This window comes from Sapajus apella, unplaced genomic scaffold, assembly GCF_009761245.1.
Source record: "Sapajus apella isolate SASKATOON/1434 unplaced genomic scaffold, GSC_monkey_1.0 scaffold30, whole genome shotgun sequence".
Classification (NCBI taxonomy): Eukaryota; Metazoa; Chordata; class Mammalia; order Primates; family Cebidae; genus Sapajus; species Sapajus apella.
The window spans coordinates 4463088-4477947 of NW_022436970.1; the positions used below are offsets into that span (position 1 = coordinate 4463088).

A 14860-nucleotide genomic window follows, 5' to 3' on the forward strand; every position below is an offset into this window, starting at 1 on the left:
GGGAGCCGTGAGGACATTGATGATGCAGCATTCCAGGTTGAAGGCACCACAAGGGGAAATGCTTGGGGCAGGAACACTCCTGGTGTGCAGGGGGTGTGCACGGAGCCAGTGAGATTGGCGGGGGTTGGGGGAGGCAGAGGAGACAGGAAGCCAGGCCTTGGGGGACTTGGGAGGCCATTAAGAAAACTTTCCCCCTTGTACTGAGTTGGAGGATAAGCCATTGGAGGATCTGGAGCAAGTGAGGGACACGAGGAGATTTCTGCATGACAAAGATCACTGCCTCTCTGTGAAGAATAGGCCAGGGGCGGTGCAGGAAGACCAGGGCCAGGCAATGACATCCAGGGGGCTAGAGATTTGATCCGATATGGGAAGGAGTTTCCAGCATTATCCATCTGCTGTCACATCATCCTACATGATGACTTCCTACCTGTCCCTCTCTTCAAAGCCCCTACACCTCCTCCCCTACCATACTTTCAGCTTCCTGTTTCCGTGTGAAAACTGAAGATTTAGGAGAATCTATAAATGCTGCCATGAACACATCCGTATTCTCACCCCCTGGTCTGTGCCTACACACTACACCCTCTTCTTACTACGATAACCGAATCACCTCCGCTACAGGTGCCCTCGTCCCCGCCCCTCTCAGATCCTCCAGGTATTGCTCCAGCAGTTTTTCCTCTCTCTCTTCCATCAATATTCCCCTCTACAGAATCATTCCCAAGAGCCTAGCAACATGCTATGTTAACTACACAGCACGGCAACCCCACAGCCCACCCCAACTACTGACTCACTCACATTTCATATCAAAACTCAAACCCGTTGTAGACTGTCTCCAGTCCCTCCCCTCCCGTTCTCTCTTGAGCATCTGAAAGAGGCTTTCCCTCTAAAGACACCTCTGTCAAGGGTAGCACAACCATCAAGCTGCTAAGTCCAATGTTCTCTTCTCAGTCCCCACCCCATTTGCTCTCAGCACCTCTGGGCACAGTGGATCTCTCACTGCTTTCTGAAACACCTCCCCCTGGCTTCCAGAAGCCCACGCCCTCATGGCTTTTCTCTGCTTCCCTGGCTACCTCTTCTGTGTCTCCTTTGTGAGTTTCTCATCCTCTCCCCAACCTTTAGACTCTGGAGTGCCCTGGAACAGCTCTTCTCTCTCTGCCCACACTCCCTGGCAACCTCCTTGCTTTAAATTCCATTCAGATGCTGATGGGAAAAGCCCCTCTCCAAAAACAAACTGCCTCCTTGCTTGGGGACCAGATCACCTTTGTAAAACCAAGAGCTTAGCCACAAGATTAGAAGCGATGGCTCAGGTGTCATGCAACCAGAGGCCACAATATTTCTAACCTCCCAGTTGCTCCCATAGATAACATTACTAGTGTAAACCCTCAGACTTGTGTTTGAGGCATTTTTCAGACCCTGTATTCTGATGAATCAGGTGGCCCCACCCAGACTGGTAAAACTGGCCCATCTGGTCTTGTGGCCTTCACCCAGGAACTGACTCAGTGCAAGAGGACAACTTCGTCTCCCTGATTCCATTCCTGACCCAACTAATAAACATTCCCTATTTCCTAGCCCCCTGCACTCCACTCTATCTAAAAAAAAAAAATCCCTAGCCTCCAAATTTTCAGGGAGGCTAATATGAGTAATAATAAAACTCCAGTCTCCCATTTAGCCAGTTCTGTCAGAGGCGTGTGAACAAGAGCAACTCCATTTTGAATAGGAGCTGGGTAAAATAAGGCTGAAACCTACTGGGCTGCATTCCCAGATGGTTAAGGCATTCCAAGTCGCAGGATGACATAGGAGGTTGGCACAGGACACAGGTCATAAAGACCCTTCTGATAAAATAGGCTGCAGTAAAGAAGTTGGCTAAAACTCCAATACCAAGATGGCGTCGAGAGTGACTTCTGGCCTTCCTCACTGCCATGCTCCCACCAGCGCCATGACAGTTTACAAATGCCATGGCAATGTCAGGAAGTTACTCTATGTGGTCTAAAAAGGGGAGGCATGAATAATCCACCCCTTGTTTAGCATCTCATCAAGAAATAACATAAAAATGGCCAACCAGCAGCCCTCAGAGCTGCTCTGCCTGTGGAGTAGCCATTCTTTTATTCTACTTTCTTAAAAAACAGGCTTTCACTTTAATCTATGGACTTGCCCTGTGTTATTTCTTGAGTGAGATCCAAGAACCCTCTCTTGGGGTCTGGATTGGGACCCCTTTCTGGAAACAGCTCACGCCTATAATCCCAGGACTTTGGGTGGTGGGTGGATCATGAGATCAAAGAGATCAAGACCATCCTGTCCAATATGGTGAAACCACCGTCTCTACTAAAAATGCAAAAATTAGCTGGGTGTGTTGGCACATGCCTGTAGTCCCAGCTAGTTGGGAGGCTGAGGCAGGAGAATCACTTGAACCTGTGAGCAGAGGTTGCAGTGAGCCGAGATCATGCCATTGCACTCCAGCCTGGGCGACAGAGCGAAACTCCATCTCAAAAAAACAAAAAAGCTCTATGTATAATGAACTCTTTATTGCAATTTCCCTGTCTTGATAAATCAGCTCTGCCTGGGTAGCGGGCAAGGTGAACCCATGTAGCAGTTACACGCACACACCAGCTGGGCACAGTCCTGCCCTGCCTACGTGCTCTTGCCTCCTCGAGAGCTGGGAGCGTCCTCTCGGAACAATGCTCTGCGCTTCTCCACCCAGGCTGTGCCTGCTCCCGGGAAGTAAACTGAAGGCTCCACGTGGTTAACTTGAGCCAAAGCTGGTTGGAAAAACATTTTTTATTAAAACAATTACAGTCGTAGAGGGAAGGAGGATACAAAATTCAATAGAATTTAAAAGCTATAAAATATAATACTTCAAAGAAATTACATCTGCAGGCCAGCTACTTTGGCTTAAGCCCCCAGACCCTTTGAAGGGCACACATGCATCCTCCTCTGCCATTTAGGGGCATTTTCTGGAAACTGTGAGAATCCACCTCACTTCACAATGAGTACACAGAAGCTTGCTCACGAGCAGAATCTAAGCCAGAACAGTGTTCTTTTAGAACCCCACCCCTGGACACAAGGCAGTGAGCCCCTTTCATACCAGCGAACCCTGATTACTAGACATGCCAGAGTCATTTGAGCCATTCTTTCTAATTTTAAGACAGAAACTCTTTGTGTCTTGTTAAAGAAATTTCAGATATCAGCCAGACGGGAGTGGGCACATAGGGCAGTGGATCTTTCCCTGCAGCCCTGAAATCGGGGCAGCCACCAAGCCACCCTCTGTCATGCTTTGTCACTTCTGCAGGATCCAGGGCACCCTGGTTCCCTCCTGAGAACCCCCTGTGGCCCCTGACCCCTCTGCCAACAAAAGGGTTCACGGTTTGCTTGGGCTTTTATTAGTTCTGCATCCCTGGTGGGGGGAAAAAACAGAAACAAGAGCTGGGCATTATTCAGGGTCTTAATTAGGCCTGGCCTCTGCCCATCAGGACTCATTTGCATAGACAGTGTGACTCCATTGATATTCATGAATTCAAAAACAGAAGCTGCCCAAATGAGGAGCATTTTCTCTCCAAGACCTCACATGCTCCACTAAAAAGGCTTCTCCTGGCCTGCTTCATGGCTTGGAAATACACAAGGGGTGGTCCCAGGGGTTGGTCTAGGGGGCTGTGGCAATGGGGAAAGGGGACGGGACTCCTGGGTCCTCTCTCTAGACGTGCAGGCTTTCAGAGAAGGCTGGGAATATACGGGGTCAGCTCTGTGTGCGGGTGTTGTGTGTGTTGTCTGTGTGGTGTGTGGTGTTTGTGTGTGTGGCATGTGTGTGGCCTGTGTTATGTGTGTATGTGTGTGTTATGTGTGGTGTGTGTATGTGTGTGGGGTGTTTGTGTTGGGTATGTGGTGTGTATGTGTGTCTAGTGTGTATGTATATGTGCATGTGTGTGGTTGGTGTGTGTGATGTGTGTGTGTATATGGTGTGCTTGTGTGTGTGGGGTGTGTAATGTCTGTGTTGTATGTGTGGTTTGTGTGGGGTGTGTGTGGGGTGTGTGATGTGTGTTATATGTGTGGTGTGCATATGCTTGTGGTGTGTGTGTGTTGTGTTGTATGTGTGGTGTGTTTGTGTGTGTTGTGTGTTTGTGTGGGGTATGTGTGTGGCGTGTGTGATGTATGTGTGCATATGGTGAGTGTTGCGTGTGTGTGCTATGTGTGTTGTACCCATGGCGTATATGTGGCCTGTGGTGTGTGTGTGTGCTGTGGGAGTGTGTGTGGGGGTATGTGGGGGTGTGTGGGGGTGGGGTGTGTTTATGTGTGGTATGTGTATGTGTCTTTTCTGGCTGTAGAGTCCTCTGGTTTAGGTTCCATGAACATGGAGTCTGGCTCAGAGACCCTTCTAAGGGTCCTTACTCCTCCCATATACCGTCAGCATTCATGTGGTCACAAACTGCCCCCTTGTAAGGAATGGAAAAGTGGTTTAGATAGAAAAATGTCCTAACCTATCTTTAAGGCAGTGGCCTATCTACTGTGATGCTAATGCAGCTAATCAATCAGCCTCCCCATCCTTCACTTGCAATGAGCCCTTTCCAAGTCCCTAGACCAATCTTATAATTTTGTGTTCTTTTCTTTAAAAAGGGCCCAGATTTGCCAGGCATGGTGGCTCATGCCTATAACACCATCAATTTGGGAGGCCAGGGCAGGAAGATCACTTGAGGCCAGGAGTTGTAGGCCAGCCTGGGCAACATACAGAGACCTTGTCTCTCCAAAAAAAAGGGTTTTTTTAATTAGCCAGGTGTGGTGGTGGGCACCCATAGTCCCAGCTACTTGGGAGGCTGGATCACTTGAGCCTGGAAGGTCAAGGTCGCAGTGAGCCGTGACTGCACCACTGCCCTCCAGCCTGGGCAATAGAGGGAGACCCTGTGTCTTGAAAAATAAAATTAAAAATGAAGGGAAAAAGGAAAGAGAAAAAGAAAGAAAGAAAGCCCAAATTGCATAAGAGTTAAGCCACACAAAACTTATGTCTGTCCCTGCGGGAGGGCACTGTGGTTCTGTGTGTGGTGGGATTGACTTGTGGGTTAAATCTTTTCTATTTTGAAGAAAACTTAGAAGGACAGAGACTGGAAAGAGGGAGGCCTGGGGAAAAAAGGAGCCAGTTTCCATATCGTGAAAGCTTAACTCAGTCCAGATGGCTGGCTGAGATTAACAGAAAGGCAATTGTAAATGTGTCTGAAGCATGTTAAGCATTTCTTGAGAAAGAGAAGACAGTGTTATACTTCACACATGGTTTTCCAAATGTACCACCTGAGGGAAGAGATTTTTCCCATTTTGTGAGTTAACAGGGGCAATTCAGACAGAACTTCTTCCTTCTTCCTTCTCCCAGTTTTTACTGATAGGTAAATAGCTGCTCTGTCTGAAATTTCCAACATGCACTAGCTAAGCCCTTTTTCTGTCCACTTAAGCATGCAAATATGTTCTCAGCCAAACAGAGTCGCAAACACAAGCTCCAAACTCCAGACAAAATTTGCTTGGGCAAGTAAATATTTAGGTAAAAAGCAGATAAAAGTGGGTGTGATTTATCTCTGGCAGATTCCAGGAAGTGCATACTACGTTACTATGGTCCTGATCACCCAATCCACTCTTCCCTAACACACTGCCATATCTTATTTTCATCACGGAGCTCTTGTTCTGTTGTATTTGCTTACTGTTTAGACAATGTAATCGCTATGAGAGTAGATATCCTTTCTTTTCTATTTAACATGGTAGATTCATTTGTTGGATGGATTAATCCATACATACACCCATCTATCTATCCATCCATCCATTTAAAGAATATTTATCAAGTGTCTCTCTGTACATCTCTGGAGACCCAGCAAGGGGTGTGATAGCAGCCATGTGAACCCTCATGGACCTTACAGACTGAGCTGAAACACTTGCCCTACTGTTCCTTCTCACGCTCTCATCCCTCCCAGTCCCCAACGAGTCAGGAGTGTGATACAAGGCAGGGTAGACACACTTACTCAGGTACTTCTCCAAAGCCTTCCAGAGGCTGTGCTTCAGCAGCGTAGATCTTGGCGTAATACCTGGCGGTATTTTGAACATAGCATTCCTATATCATCAAAATACATAGAGAGCCCCAGTGACTACAGGAAATTCAGACAATGTTGCTCAGTAAGACTATTCAGGAGATTTCCCAATAAGGTAAATCCGATAAATTGACAAGCCCATCCCCTCATTGGGGCCGCAGAGGCAACAATTATGAGAACCTAGAGTTGGCCACTTATGGAGGAGCTCTGAGACATGAAGGAACTGTCCGGGCAGAGGTCAAGTGGTCTCTGGGACCAGATGTTCCCAAACTATAAAATTTCTTGAGCCAGCATGGCTGAAATTCACCCCAGGACTAAGGGGACTGGCCCCTCATCACATCATCAGGTGGCACTTGGGGCACTACTGGGTTTCCTGTGAGACCTGCCATTGCAACCCCTTTTCAAAGGTGTAATTAATGAATGCCACAACAAGATGTCTGCCTTGGGAAAAGCTAAGTGAATTCTGCCTCCTACTCTGTGGGGCTTTTCTGAGTCAGAATCCAGATGCTGGGAGATTTTCCAGGACTGTGTCATATTTGAGATAGAGGGAATACTCAGAGAGAAGAGCAAAAGGAGGGGTGGATTGGGAGGAGAAAGGAATACAACGGGAAGAATCCTATATTTAGAGAGCAGGGCCGCCTTCAGAAGCACAAAGTCCCACGTGACGTTGCTGCAGAATCAAGATGCTTAGTGCTTGACTGTACCTGAGAGATTCATCCAAGTTTAACCTATTGGTTTTAATGTTTTAAATGTTTATGGTGAACATTTCAAAGGGGCATATAGCTTCTGAAAGACCCAACTTTCTTGACAGCTACACCAGTGCCGGTGTAAAGAGAGAAATATCTTTCCACCGGGCGTGGTGGCTCATGCCTGTAATCCCAGCACTTTGGGAGGCAGAGGCCGGAGGATCACTTGGAGCCTTCCAAGAGGTCAAGACCAGCTTGGGCAACATAGGGAGACTCCGTCTCTAGAAAAAAATAAATAAAAAATTAGTTGAGCATGGTGGCATGCACCTGTAATCCCAACTTCTTGGGAGGCTGAGGCAGGACGGTTGCTTAAAGCCAGGAGGTCGAGAGGTCCAGGCTACTGTGAAGCCATGATCGTGCCACTGCACTCCAGCCTGGGGGACAGAGTGAGACCCTGTCTCAAAAAAAAAAAAAAAAAAAATGGAGTGAAATATATGAAGCAAATATGTGGATAGGAGGAGGAAGGGGCAGGAGAAGCTAAGGCTGTCCTGCCCCCCACCCCCTTGAGTTCTATGACTCAATAACAAAGAGAAGTGGAAACTCAGCTAGGGACTTGGGTTCTCCTCTCTTCCTATTTTATAGGCTGACGTTATACCAAACTCAGGAAGGCAGAAAACAAGACCAATGACGACTCTTCTGGATATACCCCACCCTCCCTCTCCACAAAACCAACCCAAACAAAACACTCCAGCAACTAGTGCCGATTCTGTCTGTTCCTGGGGACCCTGGCATCGAGTGTAGCTTAGAACCCCCACTTTCCATATCATCCTAGGCCCAAGTGGGTTGACCCCCTCAGAGATCTCACAGGGCTTCTTAGAAACAAAATCAGTTACATCTCGGGTTAGAACTGGTGAGGTGTCTCTAGGCACTGGCTGAGTCCCCACTAGCTGGCATGAGGCCAAGAAATTACTTCTGAGAACTGAGAAGTGACTCCCAGCACTGTGGCTGAATCAACACACCCAAAGAGAAAAAACACCCTTTTGAAGACCCTCCTGCCAGTCCTGAGTCTGATTTTCATCTCCTCTCTTCATGGGTGGCTCTCACCGCAAAAGTGACAGCCTTTGGGCAGATGGACCCACCTGGGCAGCGAGCTTGTAGTTCCTTTGGATGAGCTCATCATTATTTCTGGTCCCATAGGCAATGGCATTGTGCACCTTAAGCACACAGGCATGGCCAGGTTTGAAGACTGGTGTGAGGCCGTGCATCACCGTGCTGCGGAAGGCTTTGCGGTGAACCCCTTCCCCAAAGTGCAGCTCCTCTGTGGCGATCTGGCCACGCAGGCGACCCCCAAAGTAGCTGTCATGGAGGAAGTCTTCTCTGAAGATGAGCTGGCTGAATTCAATCTCTTCACATCCTGAAACACAGCACAGCTGCGGTTGGAAAGAACACCTCCCAGTCCTGTTCCTTGGCTAACTCCACAGGGGGAGGGTCCCCACATTGGGACAGTGACAAAGGCTGACCTGCAGAACAGAGAGGGGGAAGCCACACTGACCCCTCGACAGAGACATAGCTAAAAGAAGAGATGAATGGGTTGGTAAGGAGGAGTCAGGTCACTGAATGAGAATGTGGGAACATCAGTGAGAGACGGGCTGGAGCAAAACTGGAAAGATCAGGAAAAGAATTCTAGACAGATCTGGAAAATATAAGTGGAACCAAGCAAAGTAACAAAGGACAAGTTGAAAAGATGGGTAAATTACGGAGGAGGGAGGAAAGACTGATGGTAAGATCTGATAGTGGTACCAGAGCAACCTTGTTTTCATTACTGCCCCTCCCTGACCCCAGAATCTTTTCTGGAATTTAATTGCCTGCCATTAAAGCTGAATACCACAAATAGACTATCTGTTTATGTACCACATGTATATCTGTGCTTTAGACAGAAAATGAGTAACTTTTCTTTGCCTCCCAAGAATCAGTGTTGGCCCTCTTGGTAGCAATACTGCCTCCATTAAGAAAGCATGTGATAAGTATGAGAAACAGGTAGGCAATAAACAAAACAAAAAATAGTAAAAAAAAAAAAAAAAAAAAACTGCCTTTGAAGAGAAATGGAAAAAGAAGATAGAATTATTTTGGATTTATTTGTAACAAGAAAAGTAGAATTATTTTGAGTTTTCTAGCAGCTGTTTTTTGTTGTTGTTGTTGTTGTTGTTGTTGGTTTTTTTTCAGAGTGAAATCTACACATTTGAGATGATGGTGAGTTTAATCAGGACGGTCCATTTTAAACTAGAGATGACCCAGTCAGACTTCTGATTCACTGAGAGAAGAAAGTTAGGTAGCTTTCAGTGAAAAAAGATTGTTTGGATTTTTAAAACGCTTTCCACTTCTCAAAACTGATGAAAACGGATGTCTTTCTGAATGTTTATAAGAAGAAAGAAACCATGGGTCGTGTGAAAAATCCCACTTCACGTTTCTAACAGAATGCTTAAGGAAATATTTTCAAATCCTATGATTTGAGACTGATGGTAGCTATTAAAACTGTAAGGAGACTGCAACTATTCTGATAGGGTATTGATTAAGGTCTTGGCCTACTTATTGCCAGGAAGGAAGGAAGGGAGGGAGGGAGGGAGGAAGGAAAAGGAAGGAAGGAAGGAAGGAAGGGAAGAGAGTGGAGTTGGATGGATTTTCAAACAGAAAAACTAGGTGAAGAGCTAGAAGCTGCCGGGAGAGAGCACCTAAAGGTGCTCCAGGCATTTTCACAAAGGCTAGCAGAAGACTATGGGACCCCTGAATATGCCACCCTCAAACCTGCCTCTTTGGTAAAAGGATTGTTGAGCTGAAGGCAATTAAGAAGCAGAGGCAAGAAAGCTCTCTGTCTTCCCTCTATTTGCCTAAAATCAGGACATAAATTTATAAAGACAAAAAATATTCTCCTCCCCCTTCTGCCAGGAAGAACAAAGGTTAATGACTGAAGACAACTTTAGACCCTGACGGTCCTGGAGACGGCACTAGACATTAACAAGCGTTAATGAGAATCCAGATGCTGGGAGATTTTCCAGGACTGTGGAATTGACTTTCCACAAACTAGTGCCCTTACCTCCTCCAAGTCCTTCCCTCTGCCTGTCACTACTCTAAAAATGCGCTATTCTTTGTTGAAGATGCTCTATCAGCTGAAATCCAAAGCCCCCTCTTGAATGAGCACTTCTTGAGTGTCTCCCGTGCATATATGAAACATACTTGTTAATAAACTTCTGTTTGTTTTTCTCTCATTAATCTTCTTTTGTTACAGGGATCTATTCCAGCTAAGAACTTATGAGGATTGAAGAAGAAATTATTTTTCTTCCCCCTATAACTCCTACTGAGTAACCCGTCCTAGGTTTCTGGAGAGACCTGGGTTGGAGGGGCAGGAAAACAGGCAAATGGGACATTTTCTCAGATGAAGCTTTAGGCAATAGCTGGATCACAGATTATATTCTATATTATATTATATTATATTATATTATACATTATATTCACAGAATCAGGAAAAAATAATTTATGGAGAAAAGCACAGTTGTATTTTAATAGTTAAGTTTAAAAATTAGGTGAGAAAATAGAGAGGGAATGCTTTTCCTATCCCAAACCTTCTCAGTTCTGTTCTAGTTACATGATTCATTCTAACAATTTGGCCTCTAATACCACTTAACAGAGTATAGAAATGTTGTGTGTGTATCTGCCACATCCTGTCTTCCTTCAAAATCCCCACATTTCTAAAATGTAATTATTAAGTGTAAAAAGTTCGTGCACCTGTGTCTAAACGTTCTGTGTATACCACAAAAAAAAAAAGATTAAAAAAAAAGTTTGTGCAAATCTTTATGCTTTAAAATTCAGCAAATCTATTTAATTGGAAAAAAACCCCACAAATCTTAAAACTATTCTTTGTCTCTTGAAAATCCCGCCGGGAAAGAGCTGGAGTTTTAGGTGGAACTTTCCAAGCTGAAACTCATCTATTGGGTCTTCCTTTGCAGAAGCAGCAGGAATAGACCCTGTAGCTCTGCAGAAATCTGACAGGACAGCCTGTCCAAAAAATGTCTTCTGAGATGATGGCTAAAATGAGCGTGTTCTCTTGGTTAGAGCTTGCACCTCTTTTAAAGTGAGAGATGGAGGTAAGAATTAGTCTTGTAGACCAATTTATTCCCTGGTAAGAGTAACGAAGGTAACAGGAGAACTGAGCACCTGAGGGAGGCTCGGGAAAGGCAGGAGAGCGGCGGTGCGAGTCTCGGGTTGTGAAGAAGCTGCAATGTTCTTTGCAGCTTTACAAAGCCATCCGTTGCCAGGACTCACACTCCACGCTACCTCAAGTCCCTGAGAGGGGGCAGTTCCATGAGAAAGAATCAGGAGAGTCTAGGTGCAGTGGTTCATACCTGTAATCTCAGAACTTTGGGAGGCCAAGGCAGGTGGATCACCTGAAGTCAGGAGATCGAGACCAGCCTGGCCAACATGATGAAACCCCATCTCTACTAAAAATACAAAAAATTAGCTGGGCATGGTGGCAGGTGCCTGTAACCCAGCTACTCAGGAGGCTGAGGCAGGAGAACTGCTTGAACTGGGGAGGTGGAGGTTGTAGTGAGCTGAAATCGCACCATTGCACTTCAGCTTGGGCAACAGAAAGACACTCTGTCTCAAAAAAAAAAAAGAAAGAAAGAAAGAAAGAAATCAGGAGAGACTCACTGGAATCTGCCAGACACACTCACACAGATGAGCGCTGGAAGATCCAGAGGACTTACTGTGTTTCCTTGCTACACCCATACATTGTGAAATCCAAATCCTCAACTCAGAGAAACCATGTGGATACCTGCAGCCACTGGTTACAAACACTGCTCTGAGGTGCAGAAAAGCAGTCCGTGAATATATTCATAAAACAGCATAACTCTCACTAAATTGGGCTTCATTTGGTCCATCTTTCATTTCTGACTTTCTCGTGAGCTTAATTTTTAAATTCGAGACCAACTTGTGAAAGATTATTTATTCCTCCTATAGAGAATTAAATAAACTGTTTAGTGAAATAATCCTCTGAATTTAAAAAAAAGCGATTAGAAGTAATTTTCCAAACTAGCGGGGTACAGTGGTAAGCACCTGTAGTCCAGGCTACTCAGGAGGCTCAGGTGGGAGGATCATTAGAGCCCAGGAGGCCGACGCTACAGTGACCTATGATTGTGCCACTGCACTCCAGCCCGGATGGCAGAGTGAGACCCTGGCTCAAAGAAATAAAAGTAATTTTCAGCTTCTTTATCTGAAGGAATAAGAATAGGGAGGGGCCAGGAGTTGCTTCCCCAGAGAGGTGAGTCAGTGAAATTGGCACCCCCAGTCACAATGAGAGAAGGTGATGTCATCAGGGTTCAGACCCAAGCTCTATGCCTGGAGTCACTGGGCTACAGCAGTAGCACCATTTCCACCAGGTGGCCAGTAGCTCATCCCCACCAGGATCTCTTGCCTGACTAGTAATCCCTGAGAAATGAGCTTATACAAACCTAAATCAATAAAACTGCAGCAAGCGTCTGAGATCTGAATGCCAATCAATGCTAAGAAGTTGAGGAAACAGAGACTCCCTTCTAAGAGCCTGTTTTCGGAAGTATTAGGAGGAAGGGGATTCTTCTAAATATTTTGCCTTCTGGAGAGATGAGAGCAGAAATGGAGGAAGGATTTTAAGTTATAACATAAATACGCTACGCGCGAAAGACGGATATTGAGCATCTGAGTGGGTTTGTGAAGAGCTTGTATTTAAGTTGACTGTTCTGGGTAAATATCACAATATTTGCTAGACCATTTCTAAGTCGAGACCTCAGTTTCTTGCTTTTGATACACGGGATGTTAGTGCATTTTCATTACTTTTATTACTTGTTTCTGCAGAGATTTCAGGTGCTCTGTTTGTTTTTAAAATCAATACATGCAGTAAATCTTTAAGAAGCAAATTTAATTGAATGTCAGAATGTATCCATATTTCTCCTAAAACTGACCATGGATCCTCCCCTATGCTGAAAGTCATGGTCAGATGGGGTGAGGTTGGGCCGCCGTGGTATGTGGAGCTGGCTTGCTGCAGCTCCTGAGAACTGATGATTGGTGGCTCTTCCCAGTTTCATGATGTGTGATGTCACACTGGTGGTTTAAAATTGGCCACATTGAGTATTTACATCATGGAAATTGTAAAAGTCAGAACTTCCCCAGCCCTGAGCATGTTGTTAAATATTTACCCCAGCACACCACCAGGCAAGGGTGGGCATGGGTGGGTGTCGGTGGGTGAGTAAATCTCCTTAAGAGGGAAGGCACGGCAAACATAGATTCCACCAAACTGTGGAAAACTCCGTGGGTGGCCCAGGGACAGCATGAGCATTACGGAACAGCAGTGTTAGGCTGTTGCTACACCAGGTGCCAAAAGAAAGCAGAGAACCCCATCTTTCATCTTCTAGAAGACACAAATGAATGGAGTGATTCTCCAGACATCTGGCTGTCTTTGGGAATCTGCTCAGCTCAGTCAAACCAAAAAGAAAATTGAACAAACAAAACAAGTTGTATAAGTCCCAGTAGCTGAAAAATCCCATGCAGAAGGGCTGAATGCAAATTCAACGTGTAAAGGGAAAAATCAAATCCAAAATCCCCGTCTACATATTCCTCAAAACTCCACTGCTACAGTGTAGTATCCAGTTCTGGATATCTGCAGTCTGATGAACTTACAATAGGAAGCATGGCCCTACATTCACATTGAATTGGCTCATGAATTGTCATTCATTTCTCAAGTCATGCCATAGCTCTCCTTCTCGGTTGGAGGAGTCCATGGGATTACGCTTCTCCTCTTCACTCTGGGAGCTATTTCATGCTTTAGAGTAAGCCCATTTCTTCTGGCAGGCCAACCCCAACTGACTTACCTTTAGTATCCTGGTGACTTGACAGCTGTTTGAGAACTAGAAGGAGACAAAGCAGAGCACGGCTTCAGTACAAATGTCCATTGTGAACCAGCAGGGGCCAGTGGTTTTCACTGAGAACTGAAAAGCTGTGGTTTACCTTCAGCTGTAAGGTTAAATTCAGCGGTCACTTTTCCGTAGCTGTTCTTGATGCAGCAATAATAGAGGCCCTGGTCCTTCTGACTGGCTTGGACGATGGCAAAGGAAACAGTGGAGTTGTCCCCTGCACTGCAATGAGGAATATTCACATTGACACACTTCATGATTCTACGGTGGCATTTTTTTCCTAGCATACTTAAGGAGAGAAAGAAGCTAAGGCTTTCCTGCTCACATGTCTTCAGCCAATGAGCTGCCCAAAGGGCAAAATCACGATCAGCTGTTCAAATAATTGATTTATTCACAGAGGAGGATCAATCCATTCTGGCTAACACCCTCACTCCAATATGCGGTATAAATACACAAAAACGTTCAGTAGGTTTAACTGCCATGACTAGAGCAAAGAACTGAGATTGTGAATTCTGGGAGCGCTTGTTAACATTTCTACTCAGAATTCAGCTCCATTATGTGGCTACTCCAGGTGTCCTGTGCTTGAAGGAAAGTCTGATAACTCCAAACCCAAACTTAAACAGATACAATAAGGGGCAAGAGAAAAGGGGGTTCCTAGCTTTATATTACACAAGGATTCATGACTGACGGCCCCTTTAAAATAGTGTCCTGTATTTCCCTAGTGACGTACCAACCATCCAACTGTTCACCCACCCAATAGGATTAAGTTCCAGCCACTGTGGTATGAAAACAAAAACTGGTGATGGTGGTCGTGCTGGTGGTGACGATGACGGTGGTGATGGTGATGGTGACAGCTAATGTGTACTGAGCACTTGGTAAGGACCAGCGCACCGTGCCAAATCACGTAAAGGTCAATCTCATGTGTCCTCAGAGCAACCTAATGAGAGAACTACATTTACTATTCTCAATTTGCAGAAGAGGAAACTGAGGCATAGAAAGATTTCAACAAATGATTTTGATCTCATTAAGCTGCCTCTCAAAGTAAATTATAATTCCTGGCCTCAAGTCTGGGATAATTTGAAATAGAGGTAGAACCATAGATTTATTCCAAAGTCTCAAACAAACAACTTACTTTGCAGCCGAAAGAAAAAGATATTCAAATGTTTTTCTGGTTTTGTTCTTTAAA

General features: G+C 45.4%; 1 protein-coding gene across 2 annotated transcripts in view; it reads right to left on the reverse strand.

Moving 5' to 3' along the window:
* ALPK2 (alpha kinase 2) overlaps positions 1-14860 on the reverse strand; it is a 137494-nt gene that overhangs the window by 19004 nt on the left and 103630 nt on the right. For both annotated transcript variants that reach the window (XM_032293601.1, XM_032293602.1), the window contains 4 exons: positions 13769-13896; positions 13633-13668; positions 7876-8150; positions 5985-6073 (listed from right to left, as the gene is read on the reverse strand). In XM_032293601.1, coding sequence (XP_032149492.1) covers positions 5985-6073; positions 7876-8150; positions 13633-13668; positions 13769-13896 — 528 coding nt within the window. The remainder of the gene's footprint in view (positions 1-5984; positions 6074-7875; positions 8151-13632; positions 13669-13768; positions 13897-14860) is intronic.